Below are 27,991 nucleotides of genomic sequence, written 5' to 3'. Positions count from 1 at the left end.
GAGAATGGTTTGAAGTAAATCCAGTAAAAGATTAAAAGTATCATTGCGTCTCTGAAGGCACAGTCAACTTCAACAGCTCACAGAGGAGTTTAGTATTTCCTTGTCCTAATCTTCTGTGTATTTTTGATCGGTCTGTTTGATCCATTCATCCATCCATCCATTCATCTGTTTTCTATATCTTTTGTCCTCATGATCACAACTGAGCAGGATCTTATTCAAGCTAACTTTGGGAACACCAGTGGCACATATTTTATTGACAAACAACCATTCACACTCACATTCCCACTTATGGACAATTTAGATTCTTTCATTAACCAAACTTGCAAGGCAAACTTGGACTATGGATGAAAGCCAAAACCTGAGGAGACTTTTTAACCCAGAACCTCTTGAAAGTGATGCAGTCTTGCTTACTAATATTTCACTGTGACCCTGTTTGACTTTTTTCTAAAACGTTATTTTCAGTGTGACGGGTAAGAGTGTACAAATGTTACATTTGTAACTGTTTTCTGATCATTTTAGAAAGAGGGGCATATTAAGAAAGGGGTCATGTCAATATTATAGGTACCAAACAAATAACTGTTTTCTAATTACTGTAATTTCTGGACTATACATGCAAATATAAGCCACACCAGCTAAAATTGTTCATATAGAAGCTGCACTGGACTTCCACAGGTGTGTTCATGTTTGATTTCCATATGTAAGAAAATATGCTCCAATCATATGATATAAAAATCATGAAAAACCCATAGGTAAGCCACACTGGCCTATAAACCGCAGAGTTCAAAGATTGTACAAAGAGTAGCTGCTTATAGTCCGGAAAATACGGTAGATTTCCATTTTCCCCTAATATAGTAAATCTAATTAAAACACAGATGTTTCCATTTCGCCATTTACTCATTCAACAGTATAATTTCTATCAAATTTGCATCCTTTTTGCTGTTTGCCAACAGCAGGGATGTTCATGTCATATCATTTTGCATGATGGTTCAAATAAAAACCCTGCTGTCAATCTATGCCTGGTTGTACAATATCTGGTTTGAACCATATCTGACAATGTTATGAATTCATGGCAACTACAATGGAAATGGAAATGAGATATGCTGGGAAGGCATGTAAACAGCTCTTGTCATCCAGCTGTATGACTATGGAAAACTGATGAAGAACAAAAATGAAACATATGCAATTGCCTGTTAGGAAAATAAGAGCTTAATTTGATATGAACATTTTGATATATTTATGGGATTGTGGGAGCGAGACCACTGATTTCCATAACGTGTGGTTAGAATCTGCACATTGTTCCAAAATGATTAACGTATGTTAACCTGTTAACTTCCTGACCTTATCTCACACCCTTGGAACAATTGGTTTATCGACAAAACAAAGACTAAAGGAAAAATGGTATTTTCTATGATTTGGGAATGTATACTGAAATATCCCATGTATTTGTCAAAATGCTGCAGATAATACTTTATAAGAGCAAACTCACTCCGCTGAGGTGGGATGAAATGCACATAGCAGCCATTTGTTGTGTCTTAGAGTTTCCCGCATTAAACTGCACTTTTTTTGGAATATTTTTACATTTTCTTTTCTTTTTTGGAACACATACAGTAATATTTTAGCTATATGAGTTAGCAGACATTTTTGATAATTATCTACACAATGGGCCCTATATTTGTGCTAGTCTAGCGCAAAACACAGTCTAACTGTGGGCATGGGTGTTGTTTTCTTGCCTTTGGTATTTTGCTAGAGAGGGGACGGATAAAAAGAAGCATTTGTGCTGTTGTGGGAAAGAACACAGACAACTTGTCATGCACTTTAGTATGTGGCTCTCCTCATTTCCTTTAAAATCAGCCCATAAGAGGTGCCTGGTCTATATGGCGGAATGACTCCCTGGAGTTTATCCATGAGATCGGCAAATTACATTTTAAATGAACTGCAAAAAGACCTCCCCATGTGGATGATGTAAAGTTAGCCGCTGTGGAGTGGGCACTTTGAGACCACCTTCTAACCCTGATCATACATCCATGCGTGACAACCAGCCCCCCACCTACATTTGTGCCGTAGTCAGCAGGGTATGTAAATATATTTAAAATTATAATAGTTATTCCTTCAATGGACTGATTTCTACAACAATTCTGAGGGATTGACGTACACCGTTGTCATATTTAAGAATTAAATTCAATGACATCTACTACACATGTCTGTGGAGCTCAGAATCTGTCTGGGACTCATTAAAATCCATCAAAATCACATTACACTACCTGCGCCATAACTAAGGGTTGCCTGGTTTTAGCTGGTGGAAATTCTAGCCTACTTTACTTTTATTATATGCCTACCAGGGGCATGTAATAATAAAACTCGCTCATTACGCCAGAACGCCCAGTTAGATGCAACACGGTCTGCAATATTACCAAAATGGTTAACTACACTTGCCCTGGCATGGAAATCAAGATGCACAGTTTTTTCACTGAGCGCACATGCTCCTGTCTACAATAACGGGGTTCCATATGTATTTAACCCTATGTAACCCTAACCCTCATTCTTTATAAAGATCATGATGATTTTTCCAAATGTGTTTTTTCAAAGTTTGGGCTTAGTCTATGTATGATTCCTGATCAGTTTTTAATTATTCACATCTGTACACTGTAAACCAAAGAAATGCTTAACATTATCATAGCTGAATATGATTAATGAATGATGATTGAATGAATTTAGGCAATGAACTTCATTTATATTAGTGAATAGTGTACTCAAAATCTTTTTGCCGACAGTTGGATGGATCAATGGTTGCTTACACAATAGGATAAGCATGATAAAAAATGTGCAGATAATGAACAATCCCAGACAGAAAATGTCAAAAATGAAACAGTCGACTGGATGCAAAACATGGTACCGCAAAAAAATTGCATTTTTAGAAACCAGCTCAGCAAAGTGAACATATTTCATACTCTTTGTCACTTGTGTTTCTAAGTGATGTACTCACTTTACTGGGGTGTAAAGATAAGTCATCTCGTTAACTTTACAACTCCACAATGATTAGTTGTTAATCATGTGTTTTAGCATTCAGGATGAGGCGATTACCTCCTGCAATGATAACATACACTGCTCTTGGGACAGATGACAAAATTCGTAATGCCTAACCTGAAAGCATTTTTGTGGCAGGACAATGTCATAGATATTGATATGAAAACTGAAGTGATTTTCCTTATTGTCAAGAAAACCATGGAAATGGCTTAACACCAGCTCTTTAAAATAAAACAAGAAACTGAATAAACAAGGGTGGTCTAACAATGTTTTGACTGTACATTGTCAATGATTTAAACGAGAATTGATTGCTCAACTTTGAATTCATTTTTGGTCCCCTTAAATGCACAAAAGGTCATAAGTATACGTGTGACAACTGACATTGGCGTAAGGATAATTCAGCACCACCAGACATGTTTTGCAGCAATCAACAGGGTTCTGGCATAATTCTAGTGGGGTATTCAACCATTCTTGACAGGATTGGTAGATTTCATTTAAATTGGTTGCTTCCGTGGCCACAAATGCTCAGGGCTTTGGAAAGGCCATTTGTGAAGACAATTACTCATGTTAGCGTTCTTTATGCATTCCAAACCCAGCTTTGTGCTTTTTAGATATCTTTTTGTTATTTATTATACGTCCATCCGTTTTCTGCACTGCTTATACTCAGGAGGGTCGCGGGCGTGCTGGAGCCTATTCCAGCTGACCTCAGGCAGTAGCCGTGGGACAGCCTGAATGGTTGCCAGCCAATTGCAGGGCACACAGAGACGAAAAAACATCCACACTCGCACTCACAACTACAATTTGGACAATTTGGAGCACTCATTGGGCCGACCATGCATGTTTTTGGAATTTGAGAGGAAACCGGAGTACCCGGAGGAAACCAAAATACAAAGTGAGAACATACTATATACTGCAAACAGGAAGGCCGGAGCCAGAATCGAATCCACAACATCTGAACTGAGGCGACTTGCTAGCCAGTGCTTCACGGTACCCCTCCATTCAGCATTATGTTCATCTTAAAATTTTGTGTCCATTGTTCTCTTACTCCCATGTCCACAACAGTCCAATTAAACTGAAAAACAATCTTTCACCAAGGGAGTCATTCACCCCAGGATAAACATAAACTAGACTAAAAATAAATGCGCTGGCTTGATTCAGCTTTATTCTCCCTTGTTAGGAGATGTTCTGTCTGCTCTATGGGTGAGTAGGGGATGGTGTATATATTGGCACGCCCAGGAGGGTTGTGGGCTGGTGAAGGCCTTTGATTGCCATTCTTGGGGTCTTTAGAGAAGCTGAGAATCGCCGCAGGTTTTTCTTTTTCTGTGCAAGGCGCCTTGGAGCTGAAAATCAATGTTAATCTGAGGCCACCTGGGTGTGTAAACATAACCTTAATGAAAGTGCACGCCCACACACAGTAGTAATATACACCAACAAAATTCAGAAACGTAATGCATGTATACCTTCACACAAGTACACACACAGCCCATTGATTTCTGTTCACGTTGCTGCGGGTGATAAGAAAGAATGACAGCAAGAGACACAGAAAGAAAATAATAAGATTCTACCAAGAAATATGGCTAATGTTGAACAAGTTCATTCAAAATAATTTAAATTAAATTGACATTTGCAAAGTAGGAGTTTTGGGGATACTGTTCCAAGTTAAACGTCTATAAATATGCACCAAACTACCACTTTGAATTTTGGTAGCAGCTACCACTCAAAGAAAGAGGCCACCAATGTACAAATATGAGGAGTTGGAGAGATGGATCAGTTCAAAATTAAAATGATTCTCACCAAGTCTGTGTTACACACCAACGATACCCAGATAGAGTCCTGGCTGTGTGTACTAAATCGCATAAAAATTGCAAGTTTGACAACCAGCAAGCACATAAAAACACGGGTGATTACCCATCACAGGTTTACATTGCAATTAAGTTTGTACAATAATGTACAATCCCAATGTACTTAACCCCTAAACCAAGGCGAAGAACTTTCAACAGCACTGGTGCACATCAGTAAACATAAGAAAAGTTGCTTGCGTTTTGAGGTTGAAAGCAGTCTACTACCGTATTTTCCGCACTATAAGGCGCACCTAAAAACCTCAAATTTTCTCAAAAGCCTTATAATCCGGTGCGCCTTATACTATATGGACCAATATGGATTCGTGGATGAGGACTAACTTATTAAAGTAAGCTTTACGTGTTTATTTTGTGTGTTGTGCGATATTAACATTTGAGCAACGTTGAGTTATTGATGTATTGTTATTGTTTTCACTATTTCGAGTGTTACCATATTGTGATTGCATTAATGCAGTGGTTCTTAACCGGGGGTGCTCGCACCCGAATGCTTCCTCGGGGGTGCAAGAATACCCTGGGGGAAATTTACAAATTTTCGGGGATAATGGTCGGGTAACCGAAAAACATGAAAAATTCTGGAAATCAAGAAGTCATTGTGTTAATTGGCATTAGGGATAATGCTAATTAAGCCTTATAGCTATAAAGTAAACCAATTATTATTATAATAATTATTAGGGTTAGGGTTAAGGTTAGGGTTAGGGGTGCGAGAACTGGTTGGTGAATTGAATGGGGTGCGAACAAGGAAAATGGTTACGAACCACTGCATTAACGTTGGGGGAATGTTGAGTTATTTATTCTATGCACCTTATAATCCAGTGCGCCTTATACGTATATGGACAAAGTTTTAAAATGGGCCATTCATTGAAGGTACGCCTTATAATCCAGTGTGCATTATGGTGCGGAAAATACGGTTCTAATACTAACACTACTAGTATACTACATACTATATAAACCTTGGTAAAACATACACACTACTTGTTTGTACTTACTGGACTGTGGCAGCATGGAGGTGTAGACCTTTGGGTCAATGGTGCTCATTGGAGGTGGCAGCAGTGGATTTGTGAAGCTTCGAAGTGGGTGAGTTGGTCGCACACATGCAGTTGGTATAGTACGACTTGCACCTGCTTGAGAATCCTCGGATGCAACAGCGGTAGCGGCAGCAGGGGCCCCAGGAACCGGGCCAATACCTGGTATATGCTCCCCAGCGCTCACAGAGGAGCCAGGGAGAAGGGGAGGAGGCTGTTGTGGTGGAGACTGCTGCTGCAGAAGGGGATTGGTGGAAGCATCTGTGGATATGACTGTTGAGGACGGAAATGAAGCAACGCAGATGAATGACAGATAGGAATAATGGTATAAGAAAGGCAAATGAGATGGCAGGGACAGGCCGGAGGAAAGACAGAATTAGTTTACTAATTAAGTACAATTTATTTGGAATTTATTGGAATTTAAAAACAATAATTAATGATTACATTACAGTATGTTTTAGCCTTCCATGACGGCAGTTTCAGTTTTAATTAAGTTGGAAACCAATTTACAGTTGTCATCACCACATTTCTCTGCTCAGTGGGTGTTAATACCTTTGGAACTATGCATGCATATATTTAAATCCCTAAAATATGGTCCGAAAGCTTGTCTTAAAGCCTCTTCACACAGTAGTAAGCACATACATCATCAGGGACTTGGCTGGAAGACTATTTGCAATTCAACACACTTAACAAAAAAACTCTGTAAGACACTTAGACATACATGATATCCATGTCTATTTATATATTTAAGACAATGACCCCAAACACACATCATAGCATTAAATACATTTTTATTTTTCATTTCCATTTTTTTCCAGAAAGAATCCCTTGCTCCAGAGGTGGGCAGTGATAGATCTTGGTTAGACTAAGCCTTTTCTTTCGACCTGACCAAAACCCTTCATTTTTTAACTCAGAATGATTGCTTCAAACTACATTTCTTTGGTCTTGGTCCATTCCACTTGGTTTTGTTTTACTTCATTTTACAACTTTCATGACAAACAACACCAAGTAAACATTAGCAATGGGCTGTCACCTTTTGAAGTTTCAAAATCTGCCACAAAAGCATGCGCAAACTTTTCGAAAACAGCTCACAGACTATTTTGGGAGAATTTTTCTTTTTTACCAAAGACAACTTTCAAGACCAGGACTATAAAATAAGTGGCAATGGCCAACAGAGAGGTCCTTTAATCATACACTAGATGCAGAATATAAACGTTGTGTAGCGGTATATTTTATGCTGTTGATGTTTTGTCCATCCTTTTTAAATTACGCTGCTCCTCATTGATTTTACATTGCCCCTCGGTGAAAGACATCATATTTTGATTGATTGACTGAATGATCCCCTCCGCGAGTCGTCACCTTATCGTGGTGGAGGGGTTTGCGTGCCCCTATGATCCTAGGAGCCATGTTGTCGGGGGCTTCATGCCCCTGGTAGGGTCACCCATGGCAAACGGGTCCTAGGTGAGGGGTCAGACAAAGCACGGCTCACCCAAGCCCCTTATGATGAAAACCATAAATGGACTTTGTTTTCCCTCGCCCGGACGCGGGTCACCGGGGCCCCCCTCTGGAGCCAGGCCTGGAGGCGGGGCTCGAAGGCGAGCGTCTGGTGGCCGGGCCTTCGCCCATGGGGTCCGGCCGGGCATAGCCCGAAATGGAAACGTGGGTCCCCCTTCCCATGGGCTCACCACCTGTGGGAGGGGCCGAAGGGGTCGGGTGCAATGTGAGCTGGGCGGCAGCCAAAGGCAGGGACCTTGGCGGTCTGATCCCCGGCTGCAGAAGCTGGCTCTTGGGACATGGAATGTCACCTCTCTGGCTGGAAAGGAGCCCGAGCTGGTGTGCGAGGCAGAAAGATTCCGACTAGATATAGTCGGACTAGCCTCCACACACAGTTTGGGTTCCGGTACAAGCCCTCTCGAGAGGGGCTGGACTCTCTTCCACTCTGGAGTTGCCCACGGTGAGAGGCGTCGAGCAGGTGTGGGTATACTTATTGCCCCCCGGCTGGGCGCCTGCACATTGGGGTTCACCCCGGTGAACGAGAGGGTAGCCTCCCTCCGCCTTCGGGTGGGGGGACGGGTCCTGACTGTTGTTTGTGTCTATGCACCAAACAGCAGCTCAGAGTACCCACCCTTCTTGGGGTCCCTGGAGGAAGTGCTGGAGAGCGCTCCTTCTGGGGACTCTATCGTTCTACTGGGTGACTTCAATGCTCACGTGGGCAATGACAGTGAGACCTGGAAGGGCGTGATTGGGAGGAACGGCCCCCCTGATCTGAACCCGAGCGGTGTTCTATTGTTGGACTTCTGTGCTCGACACGGATTTTCAATAATGAACACCATGTTCAAACATAAGGGTGTCCATGTGTGCACTTGGCACCAGGACACCCTAGGCCGCAGTTCGATGATCGACTTTGTAGTCGTGTCATCGGATTTGCGGCCGCATGTTTTGGACACTCGGGTGAAGAGAGGGGCGGAGCTGTCAACTGATCACCACCTGGTGGTGGGTTGGCTCCGATGGTGGGGGAAGATGCCGGTCCGACCTGGCAGACCCAAACGCTCTGTGAGGGTCTGCTGGGAACGTCTGGCAGAATCTCCTGTCAGGAAGAGCTTCAACTCCCACCTCCGGCAGAGCTTTTCCCACGTCCCGGGGGAGGCGGGGGACATTGAGTCTGAGTGGACCATGTTCCGCGCCTCCATTGTTGAGGCGGCCGGCCGGAGCTGTGGCCGTAAGGTCGTTGGTGCCTGTCGTGGCGGCAATCCCCGAACCCGCTGGTGGACACCGGCGGTAAGGGATGCCGTCAAGCTGAAGAAGGAGTCCTATCGGGCCGTTTTGGCCTGCGGGACTCCGGAGGCAGCTGACAGGTACCGGATGGCCAAGCGGAACGCGGCTTCGGCGGTTGCTGAGGCAAAAACCCGGGCGTGGGAGGAGTTCGGTGAGGCCATGGAGAATGACTTTCGGACGGCTTCGAGGAAATTCTGGTCCACCATCCGGCGTCTCAGGAGGGGGAAGCAGTGCAACGTCAACACTGTTTACAGTGGGGATGGCGTGCTGCTGACCTCGACTCGGGACGTCGTGAGTCGGTGGGGAGAATACTTCGAAGACCTCCTCAATTCCACCTACACGCCTTCCATTGAGGAAGCAGGGCCTGGAGACTCTGAGGCGGATTCTCCAATCTCTGGGGTCGAAGTCACTGAGGTAGTCAAAAAACTCCTCGGTGGCAAGGCCCCGGGGGTGGATGAGATCCGCCCGGAGTTCTTAAAGGCTCTGGATATTGTGGGGCTGTCATGGCTGACACGCCTCTACAACGTTGCGTGGACATCGGGGACAGTGCCTCTGGATTGGCAGACTGGGGTGGTGGTCCCCCTCTTTAAGAAGGGGGACCGGAGGGTGTGTTCCAATTACAGGGGAATCACACTCCTCAGCCTCCCTGGTAAGGTCTATTCAGGGGTGTTGGAGAGGAGGGTCCGTCGGGAGGTCGAACCTCGGATTCAGGAGGAGCAGTGTGGCTTTCGTCCTGGCCGTGGAACAGTGGACCAGCTCTACACCCTCGGCAGGATCCTCGAGGGTGCATGGGAGTTCGCCCAACCAGTCCACATGTGTTTTGTGGACTTGGAGAAGGCGTTCGACCGTGTCCCTCGGGAGGTTCTGTGGAGGGTGCTTCGGGAGTACGGGGTGCCGAGCCAACTGATAAGGGCGGTTCGGTCCCTGTATCACCGATGCCAGAGTCTGGTCCGCATTTCCGGCAGTAAGACGGATTCGTTCCCAGTGAGGGTTGGACTCCGCCAAGGCTGCCCTTTGTCACCGATTCTGTTCATAATTTTTATGGACAGAATTTCTAGGCGCAGCCGAGGCGTTGAGGGGGTCCGGTTTGGGGACCTCAGCATCGCGTCTCTGCTTTTTGCAGATGACGTGGTGCTGTTGGCTTCTTCAGGCCGTGATCTCCAGCTCTCGCTGGAACGATTCACAGCCGAGTGTGAAGCGGTCGGGATGAGGGTCAGCACCTCCAAATCCGAGTCCATGGTCCTCGATCGGAAAAGGGTGGAATGCCCTCTCCGGATCGGGGATGAGATCCTGCCCCAAGTGGAGGAGTTCAAGTATCTTGGAGTCTTGTTCACGAGTGAGGGGAGGATGGAGCGTGAGATCGACAGGCGGATCGGTGCAGCGTCGGCAGTAATGCGGACCCTGTACCGGTCCGTTGTGGTGAAGAGAGAGCTGAGCCAAAAGGCAAAGCTCTCAATTTACCGGTCGATTTACGCTCCTACCCTCACCTATGGTCACGAGCTATGGGTCGTGACCGAAAGAACGAGATCTCGGATACAAGCGGCCGAAATGAGTTTTCTCCGCAGGATGTCCGGGCTCTCCCTTAGAGATAGGGTGAGAAGCTCGGTCATCCGGGAGAGACTCGGAGTAGAGTCGCTACTCCTCCACGTTGAGAGGAGCCAGATGAGGTGGCTCGGGCATCTTATCAGGATGCCTCCTGGACGCCTCCCTGGGGAGGTGTTCCGGGCATGTCCCACCGGTAGGAGACCCCGGGGACGACCCAGGACGCGCTGGAGAGACTATGTCTCTCAGCTGGCCTGGGAACGCCTTGGGATCCCCCGGGATGAGCTGGAGAAGTGGCTGGGGAGAGGGAAGTCTGGGAGTCCCTCCTAAAGCTGCTGCCCCCGCGACCCGACCCCGGATAAGCGGAAGAAGATGGATGGATGGATGGATGACTGAATGATGACTAATTGACTCTGATTGCAATGCAAGCAATTTAGAGACCCTCGAGCTCTGCTAATTAATTTACGTGCTCAACTGGGTCCAGTTGTGGTAACACTAAATGGGCCCAAATTGTTAGTTTGGCATCTACTTTCAAGCCAGACCATTTTTTAAACATTTCCCCAACTCTCCTCTCTGTCTTAACCACTGCATTGCATTCACTGCAGCAGTGACTTCCTACAACCTGCTGCATTTCCATTTGTCCAGTGAGGCGCTACCGAGGCCACCACCAACATGCCTCTCCTCGACTCTTTCTCAACAATATGCACCTTGAATCCCATCTTTGAGAAATTGCTTTACTTACATTTTGCTTTGCTCATCCCCATGAATCCGCCTTCACATATCATTGATGAGCATGGCTCACATGCATATTTTTCAAAGTGACTTGTCAAGGTAAGATTTTCCACTTGTGAGAATAGACACGGTTTGAGAGTTGTTGAACACCACTTACGGCCTTTGTGCATATACATTTGGGGTAAGAAGAGTGAGGACCTTGGTGAGGAGCAACGAATGTTATTTCAATAGAATAAACACAACCCATTGCTTTGGCTGTGTAATGTGCCAAATGAACAGTCATCCAGTTTCCAATACTTGTATACTTTTCATCACAAAACTGGTGCATCTTCATTTTCGTGGCAGGCCAATTCTAGTTTACCGTGTTTGGGAATTCGGCAGATGGTGCTGCACTGTGATGGACGGATTATGCCAACAAATGAGCAAGTAAGAGATGTTAAAACAAGCCAAACTTTTTATTTATATTCTTACAGTGAAATAAATAGTTTCCATTGTGAGGAATGTGATGCAACATGGCTCCTCTTTGCTGAGGAGGGAGACTGCTCCTTCAATTTCGCACTGAGCAAAACTGTCCGAGAACTCATCCTGAGATAGCCTCATCAATACTTTGAAGAAGATGTAATGCCTCCTCTTCTCTACATGTTTTTTTTTTAATAGACCTGGGTGACCACCAGCTTTTATAAAAACACAAAAAATAAATCACTGTCGCCGTTGGTTTTTATGGAAACCCGATGGCAGTGTCTCAGCGGTGCAAAAGATTTACATTGAAATGAATGGAGGCGTTACAATGACGGGTAGTTAAAAGAAAGAATTTAGTTAAAAGAAATAATTTGCAAATATTTTCACATTTCTTAATTCATCTTATTGAGCCTTGCTAAAATTAGGTGTACTTATATTTTGTTATTGTTATGTTCTGTTATTTTTCAGTAAGATGGTGGAACAGACACACTTTAATTTGATGTGCATTAAATATCCATCCATCCATATTTTTCTAAATCGCCCCACAAAGGTCGTACCGATCACACATACGGACAATCTGGAGTGGTCAACAGGCTTACAAATGCATGATTTGGGAGAACCCGTAGAAAACTCCACACAGGCAGGCCGGAGTCGGAATCGAACCCTACACGTCTGAACTGTGAAGTGGATGTCCGAACCAGTGCCCCACTGTGCCGCCATGCATTGAATACTGCATTGTTGTTTTGTAGTATACATGCATTTTTAGTGCAACATTATTTAGCGTTAACTGGTACTATGTACTAATTTTATGACATAAAACTGTTCATTCATCCATTATTATTGATTGTCCATGACTCATATATTGAATAAGTGTATGTATAATTTTTCCTTTATGTGGTAAATATAGGGCAAACAAAATCTTTAGACCAATGAAAAATATCTCCCCATTTTTCACAACCCAAAGTTGGCAAGTTTGCTTGTGATATTGCTCACAATAAAGCACCCGCAGCCTGGGGCTTTTTACAATGTCATACAAGGTATGATAGACAGAAGGCTCAAGTATTGTTTTGTGTTCCCCTTGACGGTTGTAACTGCATTTTGTTGCCAGTGATCAGTCCTCCCAGGGTGTCAGCTAATTGAATGACTCTGAGGCTCCTTATTGTTTCTCAGCTGTCTCCAAGTCATTGATACAAGCTGACAAGAAATTAGGCTATTATTGAATTACTGCTCCCTACTGCATCATTTAGCGCTACAGTACAATTGTCTCAAATAAGACAAAAAGCATGACAGGAGGAACACTGGAGATTATACAAGGTTACGCAGTCAATTCTATGTATAGGATTCTTCATGATGCAAAAAATATTGATTTTAAATATTTTGCAGTACACAAATACAAACAATCTGTAATATTTATATGATCAAGTATCATTACCAAAATACTTGAATTAACATTGGCCAAAAAAAGTTTCAATTTATAATACCAGAGATGGGACCAAGTCACACATGTGTAAGTCTCAAGTAAGTCCCAAGTCATTTTTTTCTCGGGCAAGTCAAGTCAAGTCAAGTCAAGTCAAGTCCTTAAATAGGTCAAGTCCAGTCCAAGTCAAGACCTCAAATAGGTCAAGTCAAGTCCAAGTCAAGTCATCTTATTATTGCAATTTTACCCGCAGAATCTGATCTTAGTAGTGGAAAGAAAAGATATCAGTTTCATCATCCTATTCATTGCATTAAAGCTATATATATATATATATATATACACACCTGTTTAGACAAATGAAAAGCACTTACTTGGCAGAATGGCTCTTCAAATGACGGACAAAGTTTGAAGTTGTTTTTGTTGCATATCTCGCACTGTGCTGTCCGTCTTTTGCCGTCATAAAAGTAATTGCGATAGCCGAAGGTGATGACTCGCGGTACCGCTCCCGCTGACATGTTTGCGCATGTCTGATATAAAGGGGCGTGATTCTCCAATAAACACATTCGGTAGGTAGAGAGGGCATGACTGATTGATTGACAGGGTAGTGATCCAATCATGACAACGCCATTCTCAGCCTGCGCTCCTACCGTGTTATCGATATTATTTTTTTAAACGTATTATTAATTTTATATTCAAACTGAAAACATAAACTAAATAACACTGAAGTCATTCAAGTCATCGTGTCTCAAGTCAAGTCAAGTCCCGAGTCTTTAACTTCCAAGTCCAAGTCGAGTCTCAAGTTTTTTGTCAAGTCAAGTCACAAGTCATCAAAACAGCGACTCGAGTCGACTCGAGTCCAAGTCACAGTGACTTGAGTCCCCATCTCTGTATAATACACTACCATTGAAAGTTTGGGGTCAGTTAGAAACGTCCTTATTCTTTCAAGACAATCTAAAACAGGGACTTTTAGTCTTAGTGCTGATTCAAATGACCATCAAGGATGGTAGATATCGATTTCAAAATCGTGAGCAAAAGGACATACGTAGATATGGTACTGTAACAAATTGGGTTATTGTCAAGAGGTGTTGTGGCTAGCCATTCCTGTTTGTGCTGTGTTTTTTTTCGCTGATGTTTACAGGTGACTTTAAAACTGCTGCTGGTGTGCAAAGACAACCCAAATAGAGTGGATTGCCTGTCTATGCTTCTTAAGAAAAATTCTTAAATTCTGTTTTATTTTGGTGCCAAGTACGCTCACAGTAGTCATGTTTGTTGCTTTACAAATAAAGGTTAAATACTGTAAATGGACTCATGTCCCCCATATGTCTTTGGAAGATTTTTCATTACACTTGTGCATGCAAATAGATACATTTTTATTTGAAAACTTTGCCTGCAACCTGAATTGTTCATAAAAAATGGCCGTCCATAACCCAAGGTTCCACTTTATTATTTATAGACAGTTGGTTTGTGTTTCTGACTTTTACGACTTTTTGTGGTCTTACCTTGTGTGTATCCTCTGTCTACAGTCAAGCTGGGAAATGGCATCGGTCTTAAACTGAATTTGGTATGCGTGAAGCTACATGAAGGGGAAGGAAGTATGCCGGGATACTGAGAGGAATCAAGAGATGGCACTGGAATGGCACTGACCACCGCTGACAAAAGATAAAAAAGAAAAGGACAATGGTCAGTACAAGTGACACGAACGCACGCACGCACGCACGCACGCACGCACACACACACACATACACGCACACACATAATATATATATATATATATATATATATATATATATATATATATATATATATATATTTTTTTTTTTTAATTGTAATTGTAGTAACACTGATTATTTTATTACCCGCTGAACTGAAAGCTGTATAATTTAATGTATACTAAAATTTTATTAGTTCAAGCACTTTGTGTTGGATTTTATTTTTATAAAAATGGTGCTACACAAAAAATAACACAATAAAGTTGGACTTGTTATACAATGAAGACATCTTGGGTGCCATTTGCAATGGCTCAAAATCATGAAATACAATGTCATGAAAAAATATTTTTGAAAACTAAGTTTCAAACAGTAAAAAAATATTATACCCAAAAAGCTTTTGCAATAACCCTGTAAAGGACAGGCAGAGAGGTTTATTGGCCTCCAGGTCTGATTCCACTAAACTCTGATCGATGCATGTATTGATTGGAAATGATTGATTATCTGAATGCAGCAAGGCTGTGATCAGCAGCTTTAAAGAGATTAGTGCGTGTTTGTGTGTGGTTGTATTTGTGTGCATCTTTGTGTCTTGTGTAAGGTTTACTGCATGATCACTTTAAACGAAGCAGAGTTTGATTACAGCAGCAAGATGACCACAGATGAGCAAGGGTCATCAATAGTGTTATTGACTGAGATTATTGATCAGGGTGAAGCAGTGGGGAAGCTGCAGGTTAATGGAGATTTATGCATTCCTTTGTATGAGTGAGAGAAAGAGTCAGAGAGGGACACTGAAAGGTTAAAGAGTTAAGCATGGAAGACAAAATGTGACATATTGGAAACAGAAGATAGAAGAAAAGAGAAAAGAAAAGAACACATCACAGATATGTATAAACCTGAGAAACATAAGGGACCCTCTTTTGGTAGAGTGCGTTCAGTGTAAAATGGCTGTGATTTTATTATTGTACCAATGCAAGTTCGACGTATTTGTGAATTTGTTAGATACCCCAGCCGCCCAGCGCATCAGCAAAGTTGATGCTAAACGATAGATTTTAGACTCATGAAAAGCTGGTAAAATTTAAGGTGCAGGCGATATAATGCTTTGAATCAAATAGCAGGTGATCATTTACAGGGTTAACTGACAAATTGCTTCCAAGACTTACCGTATTTGCCGGTGTACAGGTCGACTCGGTGTATAAGTCGACCCCCTAAAATTCGACGGAAATTTACGATTTTATGATATATCCTTTGTATAAGTCGAGCTCAATTGTTGCATTATATTAAACTTCAAAATTCAATATGCTAAATTTATTGACGAAATGTGTTCAAATTCCGGGAGGCCGTGCGCATGCGGCTGTTTATAAGCACCGCGGAGGAGATCGCGGCCGGCGAGCTTGCGCACGCCGCCCGGCACCAACGGGAGGCCGGAAATAGCTCCAAGCCGAGCGGATCGGCACTTTATAAGCACCGCGGAGGAGATCGCGGCGCCTCATTGGACTTCCAGCGGCCGGCGAGCTCGCGCACCCGCCCGGCACATCTGGGAGGCCGTGCGCACGAGCCAAGTGGCCGAAAATAGCCCCCGCCGAGCGGATCGGCTGTTTATAAGCACCGCGGAGGTGGTCGCGGCGCCTCATTCGACTTCCAGCGGCCGGCGAGCTCGCGCACCCGCCTGGCACATCCGGGAGGCCGTGCACACGAGCCAAGTGGCCGAAAATAGCCCCCGCCGAGCGGATCGGCTGTTTATAAGCACCGCGGAGGTGGTCGCGGCGCCTCATTCGACTTCCAGCGGCCGGCGAGCTCGCGCACCCGCCCGGCACATCCGGGAGGCCGTGCGCACGAGCCAAGTGGCCGAAAATAGCCCCCGCCGAGCGGATCGGCTGTTTATAAGCACCGCGGAGGTGGTCGCGGCGCCTCATTCGACTTCCAGCGGCCGGCGAGCTCGCGCACCCGCCCGGCACATCCGGGAGGCCGTGCGCACGAGCCAAGTGGCCGAAAATAGCCCCCGCCGAGCGGATCGGCTGTTTATAAGCACCGCGGAGGTGGTCGCGGCGCCTCATTCGACTTCCAGCGGGCCGCGCACTCGCGCACGCCGCCCGGTTCAAATTTTCTAAGTGCAACGCACAATGAGATGCATGAGAAACGGCCTTGGTTACCATCACATTTGAAGCGATGAATACGAAGTTAAATTTTATGACTCGGTGTATAAGTCGAGGTCGATTTTTTTCGGTCGATTTTGGATCGAAAAAGGTCGACCAATACACCGGCAAATACGGTAATAATAATAAATACATAAAACAAAGTCACAGGGTCATGACTGACATTCATCGAAAAGAGAGAATATGCAATGCCCCCCCCCCCCCCCACACACACACATACACTCCCCCCGACAGAAGTTTAGTTTTCAGAAAAAGATAGCAATGGATTGACAAAATGAATAAGAGCAGGGGGAGGTTGAGAAAAGTTCTGTGTGGGAAGCCTGAAGGCCTTCCTATATCTGGGTGACCCACATATCAAATGCACACTTACACGAATAGTCAGTATGGCATGTCACGTTGCAAAAACTAAGTAAGTCACCCACTGACTCACGCATTACAAAAATAACAACATGGGGCTATAACCTGATTGCATTTCTTAAAACAGCATTAGAGTGCAACAGCAAAACAAGATGGTGACAATTAAAATAAGATACAGTAGGACAGGAATCCTTGCAGATACACAGGCAGAGCAGGAGCAACACAGTTTCTAACAGAATTTGAAAGTGGAAAAGACTTAGGTGACAAACAATCATCAGAGAAATGACAAACGGATCATCTGCTCCATGGAGACTGAAACTTGGCAGATAGGTGTATGAAATGAGCTCGCAAGAAGGAATTGAGGCAAGTAAATCATGTCAGCAAAATTGAAATTTATAGGGCTGTTTAAGGTAAAAAGGTGAAATCAAGCTTATTCACAGTATTTGAACTTAGAAACTGTTAACATGATTAGGATTAACAGGCATTAACTGTGAACAAGGCCATAACCAATGCTGTCACTCACCGGGCTGTGAATGCATAATACATTTTAAGAGCTCTGTGACAGTAAATGACAGAAAAGCATCCATCTACCCATTTCCTATATCACTTAACCTTGGGGATGAAATGTTGCAGAAGAAATTGACAGTCTCACATGTCAGTGTCATGGGCATGGTTGAATACATTTAGAAACTTGGCAGCTTTGTGCAGAGCAACATAAAGAAACACATTCAAGAGTAAAATGTTTCTTCTCAAATTACCGTCCAGCTATGATCTTGCGAATATCTTGGGAATAGCTACAGAATTTACTGTAACTATGGTGCTGTCTAACTGTATCATAGAAACGGCAATAGGTGCTATATTACTGAATTAACCTTGTCACAGATATATTACAGCATTAAAGCACATTGTGGCAACATCATACCGAGCTGAGTTACTTTTTTAACGAAGACCCATGTTAGTCTTTACATTTTTCACAATGTGATATCGTCCTCCTACTATGCTGCCTTTTAATAATCATCAAAGGTGTGACGTAATATCAAGATTACTCAGTAAAATGCTGTGATAATGTGTAATCATATATTGGTATTAGTGAGAAGCTGTTACCTCTGGCCCTGCTTTCTGTTTAACAGTTTAACAAAGGAGTTTTGTGTAACCTAGAGCGGTATTATGTGATATATAATATCTTACATAGATGCTTGATTACTGTGTCACTCTTAAGCTGTTGTACTACTTTAATGAGGTTTGTTACCGTGTTAAAAAGCATCTATTGTACTATGTCACCTAAAGACAGTGTTCATGTATTATTTTAGGGCTGCATTGTTGTGTTTTTTTTTTTTTAATCTACACGCACACACACACACACACACGCGGGCACACACACACACAGACACACACACGCACACACACACACACACACACACACTGGCACACAAAAATGTGTTGAAATGTAACTAGTTGAAATGTAACTAGTCTGTTACCAAAGACCAAATGAGCTCATTGGAAGCCCCATATGCTTGTTGCCAATAGAAAATAGAAAAAATAGAAAATATGGAATGAGAAATCATCAAGGATTTACTGCCTCAATCACTCAACAAAAAATAATTTCTTGTCCCCGTAACTAGCGGCAGATGCATACACATAGATGCCCTTTCCTAAGTGCCAATGTTGATTTCTGTTATGTCTCGAGATGAAGATGAGACTCATGTTAACATGGTCAAAGCTACCTAGCCAGGCACAAAGTCAGAACAAATAAAGGAAGAAAGCATTGATGATGCAGAAGTGTGGGCAGTGATTCAGAATATGCATCATGATTGGCCTGAAGGCTCACGTCAGCAGTATTATCATGTGAGTTTGCAGCTAGGTGACACCACTGGTCAGTTCCTCAGACACAGCAGATATTTTTATTATTTTATTTTATTTTTTATTTATCATTATTTTTATTTACTTCTTAATCAAATAATGTCTTACAATGCGAGTTACATACTTAAACAGAAAATACAATTGTGGATGTGAAACGCAGGTCAACAATGTAAACTTAAATATTAATATCAACATATTAATTAATATTATATTCTACATCCCAGATAGAGAAACTAAAAATTAATGAGAGAAAATAATGACCGTTAATACAAAAGCAATCAAGAATCGTCTCAGACATTTTCTGACACTACCAGTGGGTATTCATAAAAATAACAATAAAACATGTAATTACATCCTCCAACTAGAGGAACCAAGGGAAAATGCAATAGACAGAAAAATATTCGAAAACATTGCCGTCGCCCGAGCCATGCTTTTGAAGATGGTATGGGACTTTAAAACGTATTATTTGCACTACTATACCACTCGGAACAAAAATATGAGTTATTTTCTACTGCCAAGAATAATTCAGAGCTTTTCATGCAACTATTGAATTGGATCTCATTTGTTAATCAGGTGTACTTAATATTTTGGCTAAGTCTTTATAAAGCAGGGTGTTCAACCCGATGATACAAATTTTGATTACATGATGAAATGTGATATTTGATAACCCATTCATCCATTTTCTATACCGCTTGTCCCCACGGAGGCGTGCTATCCCAGCAGTCATCGGGCAGTAGGCAAGGGACTCCCTGAACTGGTTGCCAGCCAATCACAGGGCACACAGAGACGAACAACCATTCGTACTCGCACTCACACTGAGGGACAATTTGGAGTTTTCAATTAGCCTACCAAACATGTTTTTGGGATGTGGGAGGAAACCGGGCTGCCCGGAGAAAACCCACGCGGGCACGGGGAGAACATCCAAACTTCACACAGGGAGGGCCGGAGGTGGAATAATTTAACCTCAACGAGTCAAATGCTCCTTTTTGATAATTGTGACTTTCTATCCCTTATATTATAATGTCAAATGTTAGTTTGTCCTCACTGCATTCCAGCATAAATTATTTTTCAACTAAGGTACTCACTATGTTCTATCTTTTAAGTAACAATTAAATGAACTCCAAGAAAAGTTGCAAAACAATAATGTCAAATGGGAGTTTGTCCTCACTGCATTCCAGCATAAATTATTTTTCAACTAAGGGATTTACTATGTTCTATCTTTTTGGTAACAATTAAATGAACTCCAAGAAAAGTTGCAAAACAGAACATACGTGTGTTGCTTGGTTGGGAATCCATAGGAATCATCATTTTGCCTCGTGTTCCTCTCCTGGCAGCCAAGGATCTTTCCAGAGTAGAAATACAGCTTGATGCTTCGTCTCCGTCTGCTCCTGTAATGTTAAAACAGTCTGCTATATATTCTTTAAGCTATCTTCAGCTAAGATTTGATGTGCAAAATGTGATACACATGTCACCTGCACCTGAGTGGCTACTCTTGCTGCCCATCTGGCTCTCTGATTGGCTGTGGGCAACCTGGGGAAGGTCCTGGCATGACTGGATGGGAGAATCGTGCCCAGACGCGGCCACACTGGGAGCTTTCTCAATGTTCTTCATCTCCATCTCCTCATGATGGATCCAGAGGTCAGGAGGTCGTAGATCTTTCTGACTGCCCTTCCTCTTATTGGCGCTATGGCTTGCTCTTTTCCTGCAAAAGGGCAGCACCACGTAAAAAATGATCATTTGATGTGGACTTATGGAATGTAAAGTGGGAAAGTGAATTGATCATGAGAAAGCACAACTGGGTGGATCCATGTTGAAAAAATTGTGAATATTATATGACACAAGAAGAACCTTGGTACTGTATGCTTTTTACAAGTTGCACACCAGGCATAATAATTAAAATAAATTCATAAGAGAACAATTATCATGAAACATATATAAAACAAAAATATTTTCAAGTCAATAGTACAGTACTTTGTAACTAGGCTTCACTTCAAAAAGTAAGTGCTGCTTCCTACAGATCATTATAAATAATAAGAATAGAAAAAAGGTGAGCATTCATGTCGGGTGCATGTGGAAATTCCTTCTGACCGACTGACTAATAATACTCTGAAAGTGCAAGGTTCACACAGAAGAGAATATGGTTCTTTTTGCTGAATACCTCTCTTATTTTTTACTAAGACATTTATTTCTCCAGTCTGCTTGCAGTCGTTTTTGCACATCCTGATACTGAACTTGAGCTCCCGTTTTACTCTTTGTAGCTCCTCTTTATAACCTGAGATGAAGGCACACTCTTTCTCATTCAGTAGTCTTCAATTCAGGGTCATTCAGAGTTTCTTGTTGGAAAAAACACTTTACTTGACTACAGTCTGGATTGCAGTGGGTTTTCCACAGAGAAATTAATATTTGTTGTTTCTCTATATTTGGGAGCAGTAAATTCGGGTGTTACCAGAATTTGATTGCTCATAGGAAGCTGAGCCAGCCCCACACGCAACACTATTTATCCCTGAAGGGCACTTTAAAAGGAAGACAAAGTGAACATTTGTGTAAACTGTATCTACTCAACGATTAAAGTTTGATATTTAATGAAAGAGGATGTGTGAGTCATAATCTTTAATACACTATCACAACAATTCACTTGATTTCCAAATTGTGTGCACGGATGAGTTATAGCAGATTTTCTTTTCTTTTTGAAAGGTTACCGTAATTTCCGGACTATAAACCGCGACTTTTTTCCAAAATTTTGGACCCTGCGGCTTATAGTCAGGTGCAGCTTATATAATATTTTTTTCGGGATTTTTGTGATGACTTGATCACTATGACTCTTAACACTATTATATACAGTAAAAGCTACAAAACAAACTCTTAATGCTTTAAAGCAGGGGTGTCAAACTCATTTTTTTCGCGGGCCACATTGTCGTCATAGCTTCTTTCGGACGGCCGTTATGACTGTCAACCCAAATAAATGTCTGAGCACCTCATATTATATACAGTAAAAGCTACCAAACAAACTGACAAATAACTCGTTTTCAAATCAGACGAGTAAAAACTGGTCAAATATTTAAAAAAAAAAGATATTATTAAAAGTGAAGACAATTTGCAATTCTAGTAATGACACACGAATTTGATGCACAATTTGTCTTCGCGGGCCACATAGAATGATGTGGCGGGCCGTATCTGGCCCCCGGGCCTTGAGTTTGACACCTGTGCTCTAAACCCTTTCTCTTACTCTGCCATATCACTCAGAGATTACCCATAGCAGTGGCGCTGTTTGGACCATCTGCATTGTATTAAAACCCAATCAATCAGCATTTAAATTCAATTCTTCTGACATTTTGCTCACCAAAAACAAGTTGTAATGAATGTGAACTTTTAATGCATTTTATTCAGAAGGTTACTTTGAACCTTAAACAGCGGCGCGGCGTACTTATGGATTTTTACGGCCTCCGGCCTCCAGGGGGCGCTCTAGCAGGAAGCAAGAGCGAGACAGGCGAAGAAGAGATAATGCGCCGAAGAAGACGTGCTAGTTTGTGTTTACATTTCGCGCATCATGCAGAACGCGATCAAGACGGACATTACTGAAAGGAAGCCTTTATACACAAACCGTCATCATGGGGGACAAAAGAAATGCATATGATGCCGCTTTTAAGCCAAAGGCAGTCGATGTTGATGACATTATCTTGTATCTACTCTGGAGCGTACTTATGGATTTTTACGGCCTCCGGTCTCCAGGGGGCGCTCTAGCAGGAAGCAAGAGCGAGCCAGACGAAGAAGAGATAATGCGCCGAAGAAGACGTGATCGTCTCTCGCGCATCACGCACACACCCGCATTCACACAAAGACAGGAAGCTTTTATACACAAACCGTCATTATGGGGGATAAAAGAAATGCATATGATGCCGCTTTTGAGCTATACGTGTCGCTCGCTAGTTTAATGTAATTTAGCGCTTCGTGTATGAATAAGATTGGCATGAACAGACCCTCTTCACACTCGAAGAAATGCATAAAACCGACGACAAAAGAGAGACTGAGAAAGTGTGAGGCGAAGGATATCTAACGCTATTCCAATCGGACACTAAGGAGGAAGACTTCGATGGTTTCAATGCACAGGAGGAAGATGAAGACGGCTCTTTTTTTACTTTTACTGGTATGTTTTTTTTAACCAGCCCTGTTAGTGCTGTGCTTCCGTGTTGCTGCTGTGTTGCTGCTGTGTTACCGCCGCGTTACCGCCGCGTCTCAGTCACTTTGCTGTTACTTCCGTGTTGCTGCGGTATTACTGCCACGTCACAGGCAGTGTTTGGCAGTGTTTGTAAGAAATGTTAAGGTATGTTATTAAAGCTTTAAAAAAAAAACTTTCTGTGTCCAGTCTTTCTTTGCTAATAACTCGCGTGCACACTTCCGCGTTGCTGCGGTACTACTGCTGCGTCACAGGCAATGTTTAGAAAGACATGTTCAAGTATGTTATTAAAACGTTAAAAAGGCTTTCTATGTACTGTCTCTCTTTGTAAAAAACTTGTGTGCACGTGCGGCTTATAGTCTGGTGCGGTTTATGTAAGAAAAAAAAAGAAATATCCCTGAATTTTAGCTGGTGTGGCTCATAATCCGGTGCGGTTTATAGTCCGGCAATTACGGTAATCTTTTAAGCAGGGCATTGTGTTGCATTGCGTGTTTGGTGCATACGCAGCATTGATAATATTTATTCCTTAAGTGTTGAAAGTGACATATAGACTCGGATCGATTCAATTCGGACGCAAGGCTGATTTATGCGCCACACCTGTTCGTCTGACACAGGCAGCTAAGAGTAACGCAGAGAATTATGGACCTTCCATTAGTATTGACACTAGAAAATTAAGAGAACGACTCAAATTCATCAGAACCAAGTATTGTCTACAGGACATCTTGATGTCAAATGAGGGGGAACGGATGATCTTGCTCGTGGTGTGCTTGGCAAGCATTGGGCTTTTTTCCCTCTTCGGCTTTTTAGGGTCACAAATAAAACAAAACCAAAATAAATGAAAAGACAGCCAAGTCAATCACCTGAACCTGTCAATGCTCATTATTTCGTCCATTTCCCTTGAAAACAATAAAAAAAACTGTGACACACTTGGTTGTCCTGTCTGCCTCCTGACAGAAGTTGCATACGCATCTTTTAGCCCTGTTTTGCACATTTGCAGCATTGATAAATGAGACCCCATATCTTCATGTTTTTCTCATGTGGTTGATGTGATCATAGCATCTAAGAGGGGCCACGGTAGTGCCCGTGCACTGTATACATTTCTGATGTTAGCACACTTAGGTCTAGTGTTCAACTTCTACATCAATCCATACATTGCGTGAAGTTGGGAAGTGTGCCAGAGAGATTCATGATAGAAGTTGTCGGATATGATGATGAGGGCCTCTAGGTGCTTTGTCTGCAGCACAGACATGTTGATGTGGACGCGTTCATGCACAACAGCAGAGTTGGGGCGGGAGGGATGTACAGCACCACAATATTGACATGTGAGAAGTCCTGAGGTATGTTGAATGGCCAAACACAGATGGCTGAAGCTCAATGTCGGCTCTTTTTATGTGCCCAGGGTTGCATTACCTATTGTGAGAAAACCACATTCTCTTTCCCTCTCTGTCCCCCTCAATCTCGCTTCTTTCTCGCTCCCAGTGTGTGTGTGTGTGTGTGTGTGTGTGTGTGTGTGTGTGTGTGTGTGTGTATGTGTGTGTGTGTGTGCGTGTGTGTGTGTGTGTGTGTGTTTGACATCAGCCCTACAGCTTCTTCTTTTCCTCCTTATCTCCGCCGGGATCATGTTTCTTGGCATGGAGAATTCCAGAGTGTTGGAGGGACAGTATCTGCTACCCGTGGTAGACATTAGAGCCATGGATGGAGTTGAAAAGCTCACCCATGCTGACTGAAAATGTGCCCCCAAAATAACTGTTAATATAATGGCAAGACTTAGCAGATTTGAACCCTTGCCCTTGCTGCACGAAAGATATCGGACAAGTAAATACCGATTTACAAATAAAACACATGCAGCACGTATTAAAAAACACATGGTGAAGAAACACAATGGACAGAGCTGTTGAAGCCTGCTTGCCACTTGCAGGGTCAAACTGACAAAAGAAAGAATCACAATTTACTGCTTCACTATGGAAACAACAGAATCCGAGGGTACCTTTAAGTTCATATAGAGAGGTCAGTGAGTCTAGAAAAATATGAACCGAGTAACAGTCAGATGAAATATGTTGGGTGGACCTCTCAAATTGTTTTCATGACGGGCTCTTAACCAGTCCGCAGTCCCAATTGGTACTGGGCTACACACAGTGGTAGAACATTTATTAAATCTATTTTTACAATAAATTAGCCCTAACAAGCGTCAAAGGAGATTCCCTTCTGAATTCCACTGATAGTGTCATAAACTTACTATTTAAAACAAAAATAAACAAGTGGCTGCATTACCTATTGCTTGCAACGAGCTAATTAGCTGATTTTCATATTCTCAAAACTGTTTCACGAAGACTGGTTGAATGTGAGCATGTAAAACATTATATGAAATAAAAAATCATTATGTTTGTGGACTGAAGTCTTGTTCTGCCCTTGGTATAAATCATTTAGGTGTTGGACATATATAGTAATGAATTATCATATGTTCAGCCAGTTGACCCCAGGAACCTGTAGGGCTATTGCCTGGCCCTGGATGATGCATATCATTGAATTTTACATGCTACAGTTATACATCATATTGTGCCTGAAGGCAAATACCCTCATGTTAACAAGAATATAGTCCGTCAGATATTTCCATCCATCATAAATAAAGTGGGCCAAGATCATTGTTGAGCAGAACCTGTGTGCGTGTGTTTGTGTGTGTGTGTGTGCGTTTGTGTGTATATATGTATGTGTATGTATATATATATATATATATATATATATATATATATATATATATATATATATATATATATATATATATATATATATATATATATATATATATATATTATGGATTTAGATATACTATATACCAGGGGTGTTAAACTCATTTATATATATATATATATATATATATATATATATATATATATATGGATTTAGATATACTATATACCAGGGGTGTTAAACTCATTTTTTTCGCAGGCCGCATTGTTGTCATAGCTTCTTTCGGAGGGCCCTTATGACTGTCAACCCAAATAAATGTATGAGTACCTCATATTATATACAGTAAAAGCTACAAAACAAACTGAGAAATAACTCGTTTTCAAATCAGACGAGTAAAAACTGGTCAAATATTAAAAACCCCCAGATATTATTAAAAGTGAAGACAATTTGCAATTCTAGTAATGACATGAATTTGATGCACAATTTATCTTCGCGGGCCACATAAAATGATGTGGCGGGCCGTTTCTGGCCTTCGGGCCTTGAGTTTGACAACTGTGCTATATACTATGTATAAAAATTGAGTCTGCAACTACAATAAGGAGAAATCGCTACAGTATACAAAACAATCAGGGTCTATCATTTGCCATCTGCTGTTTTACTTTCACAGATGCACAGTGACGTGTCAAAGATGAAATCAATATCTTACTTGCGCTGTTGGGCGGAGGAGCGTCGTGTACAGATGAGGGCCACAATAACCACTACGACCACAGTGATGGCTCCCACAGAAACCACAATGATGACCAAAAGATTACTGTTATTTTGCGGGGTGGCACTGCCGTATGGTGGATGCATTTGACCAATGGGAGACTCTGAAAAGGAGGAAATAGAGATTAATATGAGTATAACACCATTAACAATTAATGTTGCAAATAGTGTGGCTGCCTTGTTCTGGGAATGCGCTCTGATCAACTTCCTGCGGTAATATATTCTGGTGGATCTTTTTCTTTAAATTTGAATGCATACTGTGCTGTGAGATTGTTTTTTGGACCATTATTGACACTATATGACACTCTGCCAATAGCTCGGAGTAACAAAAGTTAATATTTTTGTGTTTAGTTTACACAAATTCAAAATAGAGACTGTCTTTCCAGCTTGAAAAAGAGATTCTCTGGTGGACACATGATGAGTCGTCAATCTGCTGAAAACATGACATGACACATGCGTGTGTCACTCTTTCAGATGTGAGTGAAATTGAAGACTCCCACAGTTTCTTACTTTGCTCAAGTGGAAATACCAGTTTCCCTTTCTCAGATGTTCCAGAGTACCATGTTCTTAGGAATTAGAAGTCCTTTTGTATTTTATTATTCATTCAGAATTATTTTGTTGCAACCCCTGAGGCTGAAAAGTATGTGCAGTTTAGTCTTATGAATTCTTTTTTACTACATCAAACTCAAGGTGGTTAACAGCAACCGCCTTTGTTGTAAAAACATTCATCTTTTAGATACTGTCCTTTGTAGTAATGTTTTGTGATATTTGAAGTGTAAGTTTAGTTTGATTATTTGTTAAGCGCTGGATTGGTTATAAATGGAAAATGGGCACTTTTTGGAGTAGCACACTGTAAATAATGCACACAAAACCAGTAGATATTCAATAGCTTCTTTTACTTTAACATCCATCCATCTTGGTGTGTTCAACAGTTGACTTTCAATTCCATGGTGACACTTTACCACTTTGCTGCTGTGCTATTATTGCTGTATTCATAGTTGTATAAGTCACTCTACATCATTTGTGCAATTCTGAGATCTGCATTTCAGCACTATTGCACATGTTCTGTTGCTTAATGACTATTGGAAACTTGATGAACACAAACCAATCACTTGGAGTGGTCTCAGATGTTAGATGAGCAAACTCTGGTGTAGTTTGGTCCACTTTGGCTCAAGTTTGAATATAACCCAGATGAAATATTTAAGTCGGCACTAAAACGACTCTAATGAGCACATCAATGTAAAATACTTCCATTTTAATCTAACAATACATCACAAATGCTGTTCAAGATGTTAAGGAGGTGATAATAATCTATAATATGTGCCGTAATTAATTTATTGGGCCTTTGGGCAATGAGAAAGAGAAAATAAGAAGAGCTCAACAACAAAAACCCATTGGAGAGAGATGAAAAGCATGCCAGAATGTTAGACTGAGATTAAGAGAGTGTCAGCAGAAATA

The 27,991-nt window shown here is 42.0% G+C and overlaps 1 protein-coding gene across 6 annotated transcripts in view; it reads right to left on the bottom strand.

Moving 5' to 3' along the window:
- Positions 1-27,991, bottom strand: part of dcc (DCC netrin 1 receptor) — a 249,177-nt gene that overhangs the window by 16,513 nt on the left and 204,673 nt on the right. For 4 of the 6 annotated variants that reach the window (XM_088391099.1, XM_088391101.1, XM_088391102.1 and 1 more), the window contains exons 23-27: positions 26,475-26,637; positions 20,379-20,608; positions 20,178-20,294; positions 14,330-14,479; positions 5,870-6,178 (exon numbers count right to left, since the gene is read on the bottom strand). In XM_088391099.1, the coding sequence (XP_088247225.1) occupies positions 5,870-6,178; positions 14,330-14,479; positions 20,178-20,294; positions 20,379-20,608; positions 26,475-26,637 (969 nt within the window). The remainder of the gene's footprint in view (positions 1-5,869; positions 6,179-14,329; positions 14,480-20,177; positions 20,295-20,378; positions 20,609-26,474; positions 26,638-27,991) is intronic. The other 2 variants (XM_088391100.1, XM_088391104.1) reach the window with 1 other exon arrangement.

The sequence above is a fragment of the Syngnathus floridae genome, chromosome 12, assembly GCF_059516105.1.
Source record: "Syngnathus floridae isolate MCC-2025c chromosome 12, RoL_Sflo_1.0, whole genome shotgun sequence".
Classification (NCBI taxonomy): Eukaryota; Metazoa; Chordata; class Actinopteri; order Syngnathiformes; family Syngnathidae; genus Syngnathus; species Syngnathus floridae.
This window is presented reverse-complemented; position numbering and strand designations above follow the sequence as displayed.